Consider the following 13,325-nt stretch of genomic DNA (forward strand, 5'->3'; position numbering starts at 1 on the left):
GGGAAAAATGCTGTTTTAGTTTCTATATATACTAAGTTTGAGGAAGTAGTCTTACGAGGATTGGGGTAACAACGTGTGAACGGATCTCCAGTATACCCGGATTGACATGAGCAGATTGGACTATGGTTGTTTACATTGCATCTGGCATTGGTTCCGCACGTTCCTGGACAAGGGTCAACACACTTTTGATTGACGCATGCCTTATCCAAAGAACACTCGGAACTTGTTACACATTCCGGTCGACATCCAGGTGGAGATCCACCGTATGTGGGCAGACATGAGCAAACAGCCTGCCCGTTAATCTCTCGGCATTGACTATTAGGACCACAAGGATTAGGTTGACACGGATTGACATATTCTTTAATAGCTGTGGAATAATAATGCTCATCAGTATACATTACATATCAAGCAAGCAAAGGCAAAGCAATTTTTGAATAGCAAAGCGGAAGCATTGAAAAGATAAGATTTCTTACGTTCTCTTTGCATGACGTTACAATATCTGAACGGATCACCCTCATAGCCAACGAAACAAGTACAGGACGGTAAATGATTCACCACTTGACATTCGGCGTTTTGTCCACAAGTACCAGGACAAGGATCCTTGCACTTGCTACTGACACAGGCTCTGTTCGACGGGCAATCTGAGTTCAGAACGCATTCTGGTCTACATCCTTCGTATGGGTTTCCATAGTAGTTCTCGATGCATGTACAAGCTCCGGCACCGTTTTGTTCTCTACAGATAGCGTTGGATCCGCAGGGGTTCGGCAGACAAGGTGAAGTTTGTTCTCTTGGAATATCTTGCTGCACGGGCAAACACTGCGTGAATGGATCACCGGTGAAACCAACGGAACAAATGCAGTTGGGAGTGTGGCTGACAACTTGGCACTCTGAATTCACTCCGCATGCTCCGGCACATGGGTCTTGACATTTACGTCGAATACATGCAAGGTGATTGGAGCATTCCGCATTATTAACACATTCGGGTCGACAATTTGGAGGAGCTCCTATCATCGCATCCAAACATGTACAAGACGGCAAGTCGCCAACAGTTCTGCATTCGGCATTTGGTCCACATGGATTCGGTTGGCATGGATTTTTTGGTGTCATTTGAACAGGAGTTTCAACTAAAAGGAGGATATTGCTGTAAGTTTTGTTCAAATCTAAAATATTGGAGATAGGCTTACGTATTGGTTGGCATCTTACGAATGGGTCTCCCGTATAACGGTCAGGACAACTACAAATAGGACTGTGGTTTACAACCGTACAATGCGCTCCAACTCCACAGGTTCCAGGACAAGGATCTCTGCATTTCTGGTTGCTGCAAGCTTGGTTCTGTGCACACTCGGAACTAACAACACATTCCGGTCTACAGGCTGGTGGACTTCCAATGAATCCAGGAACACATGAGCAAACTGCTTGTCCATTTATTTCTCTACATTGACTGTTCGGGCCGCAAGGAGATGGGTTGCACGGGTTGGTGACTGGTGGATCCTGCTGAGGTCTACACTGAACGAAAGCATTACCGGCCATTCCATTTGGACAGCTACATATGGGTATATGGCTTAAAACCTCACATACAGCATTTTGACCACAAGTTCCTGGACAAGGATCAACACATTTGCTGCGTATGCAGGCTTTATCACGTGGGCAATCAGTGTTTAGGACACATTCAGGTCGACATCCTTGGTATGGGTCTCCTTGATACTCTGGTAAACATGTGCAGATTCCATTGTTGCACTGCGCGTTCGATCCGCAAGGAGACGGATTGCATGGGTCATCTCTTTCTGGTTCTCTTGGGGGTGGTTCAGGATAACAATTTGTGAACGGATCACCCGTATATCCAGCCTCACAGGTACAGATTGGCGTATGATTGATAACGTTGCATCTGGCACCAACTCCGCATGATCCAGGACATGGATCTCTGCATTTTTCATTCATGCAGGCTTGATTACTTGGACACTCTGCATTGATTGTACATTCAGGTCTGCAGTTTGGTGGGGCTCCAATATAATTAACCAGACAAGAACAGGATGGCACTCCATTGACATTGCGACATTGTGCATTGGGTCCACATGGCGAAGGAACGCAAGGATCTCGGACAACGACTGGGGTATCTTGCGGAGGTGCTATGAGAGAAATCGATAGTTTAGGGAATGTTTGTTTTACAAATCAAGTGAGTCTTACGTGGATTAGGGTAGCAACGTGTGAACGGATCTCCTGTGTAGCCAGATTGGCACGAGCAGATCGGACTATGGTTATTAACATTACATCTAGCATTGGTTCCACATGTTCCTGGGCAAGGGTCGACACATTTTTGATTGACACAAGCCTTATCCAGAGAACATTCAGAGCTGGTTACACATTCCGGTCGACATCCAGGAGGAGATCCGATATATGTGGGCAAGCACGAGCAAACGCCCTGCCCATTTATCTCGCGGCACTGACTGTTTGGACCACATGGGCTTGGTTGACATGGATTCACGTATACTTGCGCTATACGAAAAAAAATCAGTTATTTATAGTTTTATACAAACATAGGTGCGTCGTGTCAAAAGTACTAGTCGTGAATTGTCATGGAATCCATAATTTGAATAAGGTTATTATTATAATACTAACAGTAGGGTCATGATGAACACACAATGGTGCGATATGGAAACCCGCTTATTCTCTAAGAACAAGCAAATTTCATTAAAATTTTATACACCATATGAAAGCTGTATTCTACATAACAAACAAATTATAAAAGTTATTAATTTTGTTTAAAAGTATAAAAGTTTATTACTTATTTATACTTTATTTCTTAGTTCAAAATTTGTATATAAGCAAGGCGACAGATAAATTCAGTTTTTGAGCAATTTAAGGAGCACAGAGAACCCAGACAACCAAAATGTACGTATGACGAAATCACCTGGAGGTTTTGTATGTGCAACATTTCACTTATAAGATGTCGCGATAAGGCGTTCTACGTACAAAAGTGGAGGCGATATACGTGCATATATTATGTGATGAATAATAGCATACAATGCGAGTGTTTTAATTTTCTACCGAAATAACCTGTAATATTATGCGACTTAACGTATGATAACAAATGTTGGTTTGACAGCTGCTACGGGTTGATTCGACTTACTTTGTACGAGTGTGCGGGACGAAACAAAATGTACAAATTACCTCAGAAAAAAAGCCTTTTATGCGAGAAAACTCATCAATCTGACGATTTCTCGCGAAACATTACTAAAAGACCTATGTACAAATGAGAGGCTCTCTTTGTTTACTTTCTTTTTGATCAATAACTGAGTCACATTAACCTCTTCTGTTGAGTTTTTTGTATGAAAAGCTAGTCAAGGAAATTGCCTTTCAATCTGTTGTGAAGATCTTCCAAAAAGCTTTAGTATTCCACTGTTATAATCGAAAGAGAGCGAGAGAGGAGAGAATCTCTCATTTGTACATAGGTCCTTTAGTAATGTTTCTCGAGATTTTATCTATTGTGTTTTGCGGGTTTGATGTGATTTGCATGATTAAACGAGTTATTACGTGAAGTTTTTTGCGATTTCTGGTTGTCTGGGAAGTTTTTGTGCTAGTGTGATTGGGTAGGAAACCTTTTACATGTCAGAACGATTGACACACATTATTAAAGTAATATTCTCTAGATTTCACGAAGGTGGTAATTTGTTCCCGACTTCTTATAAACAGGCAATCTGAAAAGTATTGTCATTGAATGGTCTTTAAATAAGTATTTGCCTAATGTGTTCATTATGCCTTAATCTGCTTAGCATGTTTAATCAGACTTCGATGAAATGATCGACATCAAATGCTGTCTATGATCTTTTAAGCTGAGGTAGATATATCTAATGTTGTAGCTCTTGGGTTAATTGCTGACAAGGGATTACTTATCATTGTTCAGTCGGTGGAAAAGTTCGAATATACTGTCATTGTCGATAAGTCATTGAAAAAAAAATAATTCATGAGCTTACGTTCTCTTTGTTTAGCGTTGCAATATTTGAAAGGATCTCCTTCATATCCACTAAAGCAGGTGCAAGACGGTAGATGGTTAACGACTTGACACTCCGCATTTTGGCCACAGGTTCCCGGACATGGGTCTTGGCATTTGTTTCGAACGCATGCTCGGTTTGACGGGCAGTCTGAGCTAAAAACGCATTCCGGCCGACAACCTTCATATGGATTTCCGAAGTGATCCTCAATACAAGTACACGATCCAGCACCACTTTGTTCTCTGCACATGGCATTGGCACCGCACGGACTTGGAGTGCATGGCGATGTTGGTTCCCTCGGTACGTCCTGTTGAACAGGCACACACTGAGTGAATGGATCCCCAGTGAATCCTATCGAACAGATACACATGGGCGTATGGCTAACGACTCGACATTCAGCGTTTGCTCCACAAGCTCCCGTACACGGGTCTTGACACTTCTGTCGAATACAGGCGAGGTTACTGGCACATTCAGAATTACTGATACATTCAGGTCGACAGTTGGGAGGTGAACCAATCATATTATCCAAACATGTACATGATGGAGAATCTCCGATGGGTCGGCATTCTGCGTTTGAACCACATGGAGAAGGTTGGCATGGATTGACAGGGGTCATTTGAACTGGGGGTTCAACTGTAAGGAATGATATTTAGGGTTGTTAGTAAAGTGAATAGGTGATTTGTATTGGGTGAGCATACTTATAGGTTGACAACGAATGAATGGATCTCCTGTGTATCTCTCAGGACAGCTGCAGATCGGGTTATGATTTACAACAGAGCAACGTGCTCCGACGCCACAAGTTCCTGGACATGGATCTCTGCATTTTTGATTGTTGCAGGCTTGACTCTGTGGACATTCAGAGCTACCGACGCATTCCGGTCTACACGTTGGCGGACTTCCAATAAATCCAGGCACACAAGAGCATACAGCTTGGCCGTTAATCTCTCGACATTGACTGTTTGGACCACAAGGGGATGGATTGCACGGGTTGCTAACTGGTGGAGCCTGTTGAGGTCTACATTGCACAAAGGCGTTTCCGGCCATACCATTTGGACAGCTGCACATTGGAATATGGTTGATGACTTCGCACAAGGCATCCTGTCCACAGGTTCCTGGACAAGGATCAATACATTTGCTGCGTATGCAGGCTCTGTCACGTGGACAATCGGAATTCAGCACACATTCAGGTCGACATCCTTGGTATGGGTCTCCCTGGTACTCTGGTAAACATGTGCAGATTCCATTGTTGCACTGCGCATTTGGTCCACAAGGAGATGGATTGCATGGATCATCTCGCACTGGTTCTCTTGGCGGTGGTTCAGGATAACAGTTAGTGAACGGGTCACCCGTATATCCAGCCTCACAGGTACAGATCGGTGTATGATTGATGACGTTGCATCTGGCACCAACTCCGCATGATCCAGGACATGGATCTCTGCATTTCTCGTTCATGCAGGCTTGATTACTTGGACATTCCGCGCTGATGGTACATTCAGGTCTACAGTTCGGCGGCGAACCAATGTAGTTGACTAGACAAGAACAGGATGGCACTCCATTGATGTTTCGACATTGTGAGTTTGGTCCACATGGTGAAGGAACGCAAGGATCTCGGACAACGATTTGGGTATCTTGTGGGGGCGCTGTTGTTGGAGAATAATCGTTAGTTCAATGATGACTTCATTGAGTAAGGGTTTTGAGTGATCTTACGTGGATTAGGGTAGCAACGTGTGAACGGATCTCCTGTGTAGCCAGATTGGCACGAGCAGATCGGACTATGGTTGTTAACATTGCATCTAGCATTGGTTCCGCATGTTCCTGGACAAGGATCAACACACTTTTGATTGACGCATGCCTTATCCAGCGAACATTCAGAACTGGTTACACATTCCGGTCGACATCCAGGAGGAGATCCGATATATGTGGGCAAGCACGAGCAAACGCCCTGACCATTTATCTCACGACACTGACTGTTTGGACCACATGGGCTTGGTTGACATGGGTTCACATATTGTTGAACAGCTGTTTGGAAGAATAGTATAGTTGTACATTATTTTTTGATGAACTATGTAAATCCACGATTAGTAAAATTTTAAGCATTAGGTTAAAAGCGACTTATGCACCGCGTATTTGTCGTTTCGTCAAGTAATGAAATGATACTTTGTATCACTTCAGTGTCTTTTTTGTTTGTAATACTTATTCAAACCTTGCTTTCATCTGACATGATTTCTATGCTCAAATAGGCGTGCTCTCACTGAGTGTTCTTAGAAATTGCACGTGTTCACTTTTGTGAATATTGCGTTAGCTTAGAACATTAAGCAGAAAAGTGTGATATCTAGCATTGCATAAGCGCAGTTATAAATTAAAATAAATTACGCAGAATATATGTATGGCTTACGTTCTCTTTGCTGGATGTTGCAATATTTGAATGGATCGCCTTCGTATCCATTAAAACAGGTGCAAGACGGTAAATGGTTGACCACTTGACAGTCCGCATTTTGACCACACGTTCCCGGACATGGATCCTGACATTTATTTCGAACGCATGCGCGGTTTGAAGGGCAGTCAGAATTCAAAACACATTCCGGTCTGCACCCTTCGTATGGATTTCCAAAATGATCATCAACACAAATACATGACCCTGCACCGTTTTGCTCTCTGCACACGGCATTGGCACCGCACGGACTTGGTATGCATGGTGAAATTGGATCCCTCGGGACATCCTGTTGAACAGGCACACACTGAGTGAACGGATCCCCTGTGAACCCGATCGAGCAAATGCACATGGGCGTATGACTGACGACTCGACACTCAGCGTTTGATCCACAAGCTCCCGTACACGGATCTTGACACTTCTGTCGAATACAGGCGAGATTGCTAGCACATTCAGAATTACTGACACACTCAGGACGACAATTTGGAGGTGAACCAATCATGTTATCCAAACAAGTGCAAGATGGAGAATCACCAACGGGTCGGCATTCGGCGTTTGGACCACATGGAGATGGTTGGCATGGATTGACAGGGGTCATTTGAACTGGGGGTTCAACTGTAAGGAATGATATTTAGGGTTGTTAGCAAAGTGAATAGGTGATTTGTATTGGGTGAGCATACTTATGGGTTGACAACGAATGAATGGATCTCCTGTGTATCTCTCAGGACAGCTGCAGATCGGGTTGTGATTCACAACAGAGCAACGTGCTCCGACGCCACATGTTCCTGGACATGGATCTCTGCATTTTTGGTTGTTGCAGGCTTGATTCTGTGGACATTCAGAACTAACAACGCATTCTGGGCGGCACGTTGGTGGGCTTCCGATGAATCCAGGTACACAAGAACATACAGCTTGGCCGTTAATCTCCCGACATTGACTGTTTGGACCACAAGGGGATGGATTGCACGGGTTGCTAACTGGTGGAGCCTGTTGAGGTCTGCATTGCACAAAGGCGTTTCCGGCCATACCATTTGGACAGCTGCACATTGGAATATGGTTGATGACTTCGCACAAGGCATCTTGTCCACACGTCCCTGGACAAGGATCAATACATTTGCTGCGTATGCAGGCTCTATCACGTGGGCAGTCAGAGTTCAGAACACATTCCGGTCGGCATCCTTGGTATGGGTCTCCTTGGTACTCTGGTAGACATGTGCAGATTCCATCGTTGCACTGCGCATTCGGACCACAAGGAGATGGATTGCATGGATCATCTCGCACTGGTTCTCTTGGTGGTGGTTCTGGATAACAATTTGTGAACGGATCACCCGTATATCCAGCCTCACAGGTGCAGATTGGCGTATGATTGATGACGTTGCACCTGGCACCAACTCCACATGATCCTGGACATGGATCTCTGCATTTCTCGTTCATGCAGGCTTGATTACTTGGACATTCGGCATTTATAGAGCACTCAGGTCTACAGTTCGGCGGTGATCCAATATAGTTGACTAGACAAGAACAGGATGGCACTCCATTGATGTTTCGACATTGTGAATTTGGTCCACATGGCGAAGGTACGCACGGATCTCGGACAATGATTTGGGTATCTTGAGGTGGCGCTATGATTATTTGAGAATTATTATTAATATGGGGACGTTTTATGTATTACCGAGTTGAGTTCTCTTACGTGGGTTAGGGTAGCATCTCGTGAACGGATCTCCAGTGTAACCAGATTGGCATGAACAGATTGGACTATGATTGTTAACATTACATCTGGCATTGGTTCCACATGTTCCTGGACAAGGGTCAACACATTTTTGATTGACGCATGCCTTATCCAGCGAACACTCAGAACTGGTTACACATTCCGGTCGACATCCAGGCGGAGATCCAATGTATGTGGGCAAGCACGAGCAAACGGCCTGTCCGTTAATTTCACGACACTGACTATTTGGACCACATGGATTTGGTTGACACGGATTTTTATAAACTGGTTCAGCTGTCAAAAGACAAATTTAATTTATTTTTATGATTTGATTGAAAACGCTCAGGTTAAATAAACTAAGCAATGAGTCGTAGAATAGCTTCGCTTGACATTTTCATAGCGATCAAGGAACATTGTACAACTCAAAAAAAAAAATACAATAGCTCAACGTAAAAAACTTAAGAGCATATAAACGTACTAAGAAGATCGTACAATATGTCATTATTATTATTATTATTTATGCGGAGATTATTCTCCGTGAAAATGCAAAGCATGTTATAACATAGCAAAAGCAAATTTATTTTTAGATAAGGTTGCTTACGATCTCGTTGCTGAATAGCACAGAACCTGAATGGATCCCCTTGGAAGCCATCGTTACATGTGCAAGATGGTAGATGATTCACAACTTGGCATTGTGCGTTTTGACCACACGTTCCCGGACACGGATCTTGACATTTGTTGCGAACGCATGCTCGATTCGAAGGGCAGTCAGAATTAACGACACACTCTGGACGGCATCCCTCATACGGATTTCCAAAGTGATCCTCCATGCAAGTACATGATCCAGCGCCGTTTTGTTCTCGGCATACAGCGTTGGCTCCACAAGGGCTTGGAATGCATGGGGAAAGTGGTTCTCGAGGTACATCCTGTTGAACTTGTATACATTGGGTGAATGGATCACCAGTGTATCCAATAGAACATATGCACATTGGAACATGGCTAACAACACGGCATTCAGCATTTGCTCCACAAGCACCAATACATGGATTTTGACACTTTTGGCGAATACACGCAAGGTTGCTTGAACACTCTGAGTTACTAATACACTCAGGGCGGCAGTTTGGTGGTGATCCAATCATTTCAGACAAACAAGTACAGGATGGAGAATCACCAACCGATCGGCATTCGGCGTTTGGTCCACATGGAGAAGGTTGGCATGGATTGAAAGGAGCCATTTGAACTGGAGGTTCAACTGAAAGTGGTAAGGTTTGTAAATTATGAATGATGAGGCCAATCAAATTTTATATTCTTACTGATTTGTTGACAACGAATGAATGGATCTCCGGTATGTTTTTCAGGGCAACTACAGATCGGGTTATGATTTACGACAGAGCAACGTGCTCCAACTCCACAGGTTCCTGGATATGGATCTCTGCATTTTTGATTGTTGCAGGCTTGATTCTGTGGACATTCAGAGCTAACAACGCATTCCGGTCTACATGTTGGAGGGCTTCCAATATATCCAGGCACACAAGAGCATACAGCTTGGCCGTTAATCTCCCGACATTGGCTGTTTGGACCGCAAGGTGATGGATTGCACGGGTTGCTAACTGGTGGAGCCTGTTGAGGTCTACATTGCACAAAGGCGTTTCCGGCCATTCCATTTGGACAGCTGCATATTGGAATATGGTTGATGACTTCGCACAAGGCATCTTGTCCACACGTTCCTGGACAAGGATCTATACATTTGCTGCGTATGCAGGCTCTATCACGTGGACAGTCAGAGTTCAGAACACATTCAGGTCGACATCCTTGGTACGGGTCTCCCTGGTACTCTGGTAGACATGTGCAGATTCCATTGTTGCACTGCGCATTTGGTCCACAAGGAGATGGATTGCATGGATCATCCCGCACTGGTTCTCTTGGCGGTGGTTCAGGATAACAGTTAGTGAACGGGTCACCCGTATATCCAGCCTCACAGGTACAGATCGGTGTATGATTGATGACATTACATCTAGCACCAACTCCGCATGATCCAGGACATGGATCTCTGCATTTCTCGTTCATGCAGGCTTGATTACTTGGACATTCCGCGTTGATCGTACATTCAGGTCTGCAGTTTGGCGGCGATCCAATGTAGTTGACTAGACAAGAACAGGATGGCACTCCATTGATGTTTCGACATTGTGAGTTTGGTCCACATGGTGAAGGAACGCACGGATCTCGGACAACGACTTGGGTATCTTGTGGAGGAGCTATTTTCAGGAAGTGATCATTAGTTTTGACATGATGTAAATGAGTAAGGGTTTGAATGATCTTACGTGGATTGGGGTAGCAACGTGTGAACGGATCTCCAGTGTAGCCAGACTGGCACGAGCAGATCGGACTATGGTTGTTAACATTGCATCTGGCATTGGTTCCACACGTTCCTGGACAAGGGTCAACACATTTTTGATTGACGCATGCCTTATCCAGCGAACATTCAGAACTTGTGACGCATTCTGGGCGACATCCAGGAGGAGATCCAATGTATGTGGGCAAGCATGAGCAAACGGCTTGTCCGTTGATTTCACGACACTGACTGTTTGGACCACATGGACTTGGTTGACATGGGTTCACATATTGTTGAATAGCTGAGAAAAAATAATGTAGTCAACTAAATAGGACCTTATATAATGTAATTTTGGAATGTTAGTTTCGTGCTAATCTTAGGTCTGAATTTTCGCAAGTGGTCAATGTTCTGTATATTTTGATACGACCAAAATAAAATCTAGTAAGACGTCAAAGTCTTCAAAGCCAAAGACGTGTAAAAATGAAATAATAGTAGCGAAAATCCACAGTAAGAATGTTTCTAATACATTATGTATCGACCGTCGAATGTCCCATCATAACATTATTTGTTGATGCACTTAATCATGATTTCAAATTATAAATGTTCTTACGTTCTCTTTGCTGAATGCTACAGAATCTGAATGGATCGCCTTCATATCCGCCAATACATGTACACGAAGGAAGATGGTTGACAACCTGACATTCTGCATTCTGACCGCAGGTTCCCGGGCATGGATCTTGGCACTTGTTCCGAACGCATGCGCGGTTTGAAGGACAGTCGGAGTTCAGAACGCACTCCGGTCTGCATCCTTCGTATGGATTTCCGAAGTGATCCTCAATACAAGTACATGATCCGGCGCCATTCTGTTCTCTACAAATGGCATTGGCTCCACATGGGCTTGGAATGCATGGCGATGTTGGTTCCCTCGGTACGTCCTGTTGAACAGGCACACACTGAGTGAATGGATCCCCAGTGAATCCTATCGAACAGATACACATGGGCGTATGGCTAACGACGCGACATTCAGCGTTTGCTCCACAAGCTCCCGTACACGGGTCTTGGCATTTCTGCCGAATACAGGCGAGGTTACTGGCACATTCAGAATTACTGACACATTCAGGTCGACAGTTGGGAGGTGAACCAATCATATTATCCAAACATGTACATGATGGAGAATCACCAACGGGTCGGCATTCGGCGTTTGGACCACATGGAGATAGTTGGCATGGATTGACAGGGGTCATTTGAACTGGGGGTTCAACTGTAAGGAATGATATTTAGGATTGTTAGCAAAGTAAATAGGTGATTTGTATTGGGTGAGCATACTTATGGGTTGACAACGAATGAATGGATCTCCAGTGTATCGTTCAGGACAGCTGCAGATCGGGTTATGATTTACAACAGAGCAACGTGCTCCGACGCCACATGTTCCTGGGCATGGATCTCTGCATTTTTGGTTGTTGCAAGCCTGATTCTGTGGACATTCAGAGCTAACAACGCATTCCGGTCTACATGTTGGAGGGCTTCCAATATATCCAGGCACACAAGAGCATACAGCTTGGCCGTTAATCTCCCGACATTGGCTGTTTGGACCGCAAGGTGATGGATTGCACGGGTTGCTAACTGGTGGAGCCTGTTGAGGTCTACATTGAACAAAGGCGTTTCCGGCCATTCCATTTGGACAGCTGCACATTGGAATATGGTTGATGACTTCGCACAAGGCATCTTGTCCACACGTTCCTGGACAAGGATCAATACATTTGCTGCGTATGCAGGCTCTATCACGTGGACAGTCAGAGTTCAGAACACATTCAGGTCGACATCCTTGGTACGGGTCTCCCTGGTACTCTGGTAAACATGTGCAGATTCCATTGTTGCACTGCGCATTCGGTCCACAAGGAGATGGATTGCATGGATCATCCCGCACTGGTTCTCTTGGCGGTGGTTCAGGATAACAATTTGTGAACGGATCACCCGTATATCCAGCCTCACAGGTGCAGATCGGTGTATGATTGATGACGTTGCATCTAGCACCAACTCCGCATGATCCAGGACATGGATCTCTGCATTTCTCGTTCATACAAGCTTGATTACTTGGACATTCCGCGTTGATGGTACATTCAGGTCTACAGTTTGGCGGCGAGCCTATGTAGTTGACTAGACAAGAACAGGATGGCACTCCATTGATGTTTCGACATTGTGAGTTTGGTCCACATGGCGAAGGAACGCAGGGATCTCGTACTACGATTTGAGTATCTTGAGGGGGCGCTGTTGTTGGGGAATGGTCGTTAGTTCAATGATGACTTTAATTGAGTAAAGGTTTTGGGTGATCTTACATGGATTGGGGTAGCAACGTGTAAATGGATCTCCGGTGTAGCCAGATTGGCACGAGCAGATCGGACTATGGTTGTTAACATTACATCTGGCGTTTGTTCCACATGTTCCTGGGCAAGGGTCAACACATTTTTGATTGACGCACGCCTTATCCAGAGAGCATTCAGAACTGGTGACACATTCCGGGCGACATCCAGGAGGAGATCCAATGTATGTGGGCAAGCACGAGCAAACGCCCTGCCCATTTATCTCACGGCACTGACTATTTGGACCACATGGACTTGGTTGACATGGGTTGACATATTGTTGAACAGCTGAGAAAAATATTATTAATTCAACTGTTTAAACGGCTTCATACATATTACAATCTGTTCTCGCTATAGAATGATACTCGAAATTCGTCGAGGTTCGTTTCTCATATTTACTTTGGATTTGGATCATGAAAGCTCAGAGGAAGTAACTGTACGGCTTTTTGACTAATCAATATGACAAACCATTTGAAACAGTAGAAAACTGTGATCCTAATGATTC

The 13,325-nt window shown here is 44.4% G+C and overlaps 2 protein-coding genes across 2 annotated transcripts in view; one reads left to right on the plus strand and one right to left on the minus strand.

Annotated features, from left to right (window-relative positions):
- The window catches only part of LOC5576949 (acyl-CoA synthetase family member 4 homolog), a 388,950-nt gene that overhangs the window by 39,287 nt on the left and 336,338 nt on the right, over positions 1–13,325 (plus strand). The window lies entirely within an intron of this gene.
- LOC5576948 overlaps positions 1–13,325 on the minus strand; it is a 109,741-nt gene that overhangs the window by 16,692 nt on the left and 79,724 nt on the right. The window contains 16 exon segments of the mRNA XM_021844802.1: positions 56–367; positions 474–1,124; positions 1,185–2,126; positions 2,185–2,493; positions 3,972–4,622; positions 4,688–5,629; positions 5,697–6,008; positions 6,385–7,035; positions 7,101–8,042; positions 8,111–8,422; positions 8,730–9,380; positions 9,442–10,383; positions 10,450–10,761; positions 11,071–11,721; positions 11,787–12,728; positions 12,797–13,108. Of these exon segments, the coding sequence (XP_021700494.1) occupies positions 56–367; positions 474–1,124; positions 1,185–2,126; positions 2,185–2,493; positions 3,972–4,622; positions 4,688–5,629; positions 5,697–6,008; positions 6,385–7,035; positions 7,101–8,042; positions 8,111–8,422; positions 8,730–9,380; positions 9,442–10,383; positions 10,450–10,761; positions 11,071–11,721; positions 11,787–12,728; positions 12,797–13,108 (9,834 nt within the window).

The sequence above is a fragment of the Aedes aegypti genome, chromosome 2 (genome assembly GCF_002204515.2).
Source record: "Aedes aegypti strain LVP_AGWG chromosome 2, AaegL5.0 Primary Assembly, whole genome shotgun sequence".
NCBI classification, from domain to species: Eukaryota; Metazoa; Arthropoda; class Insecta; order Diptera; family Culicidae; genus Aedes; species Aedes aegypti.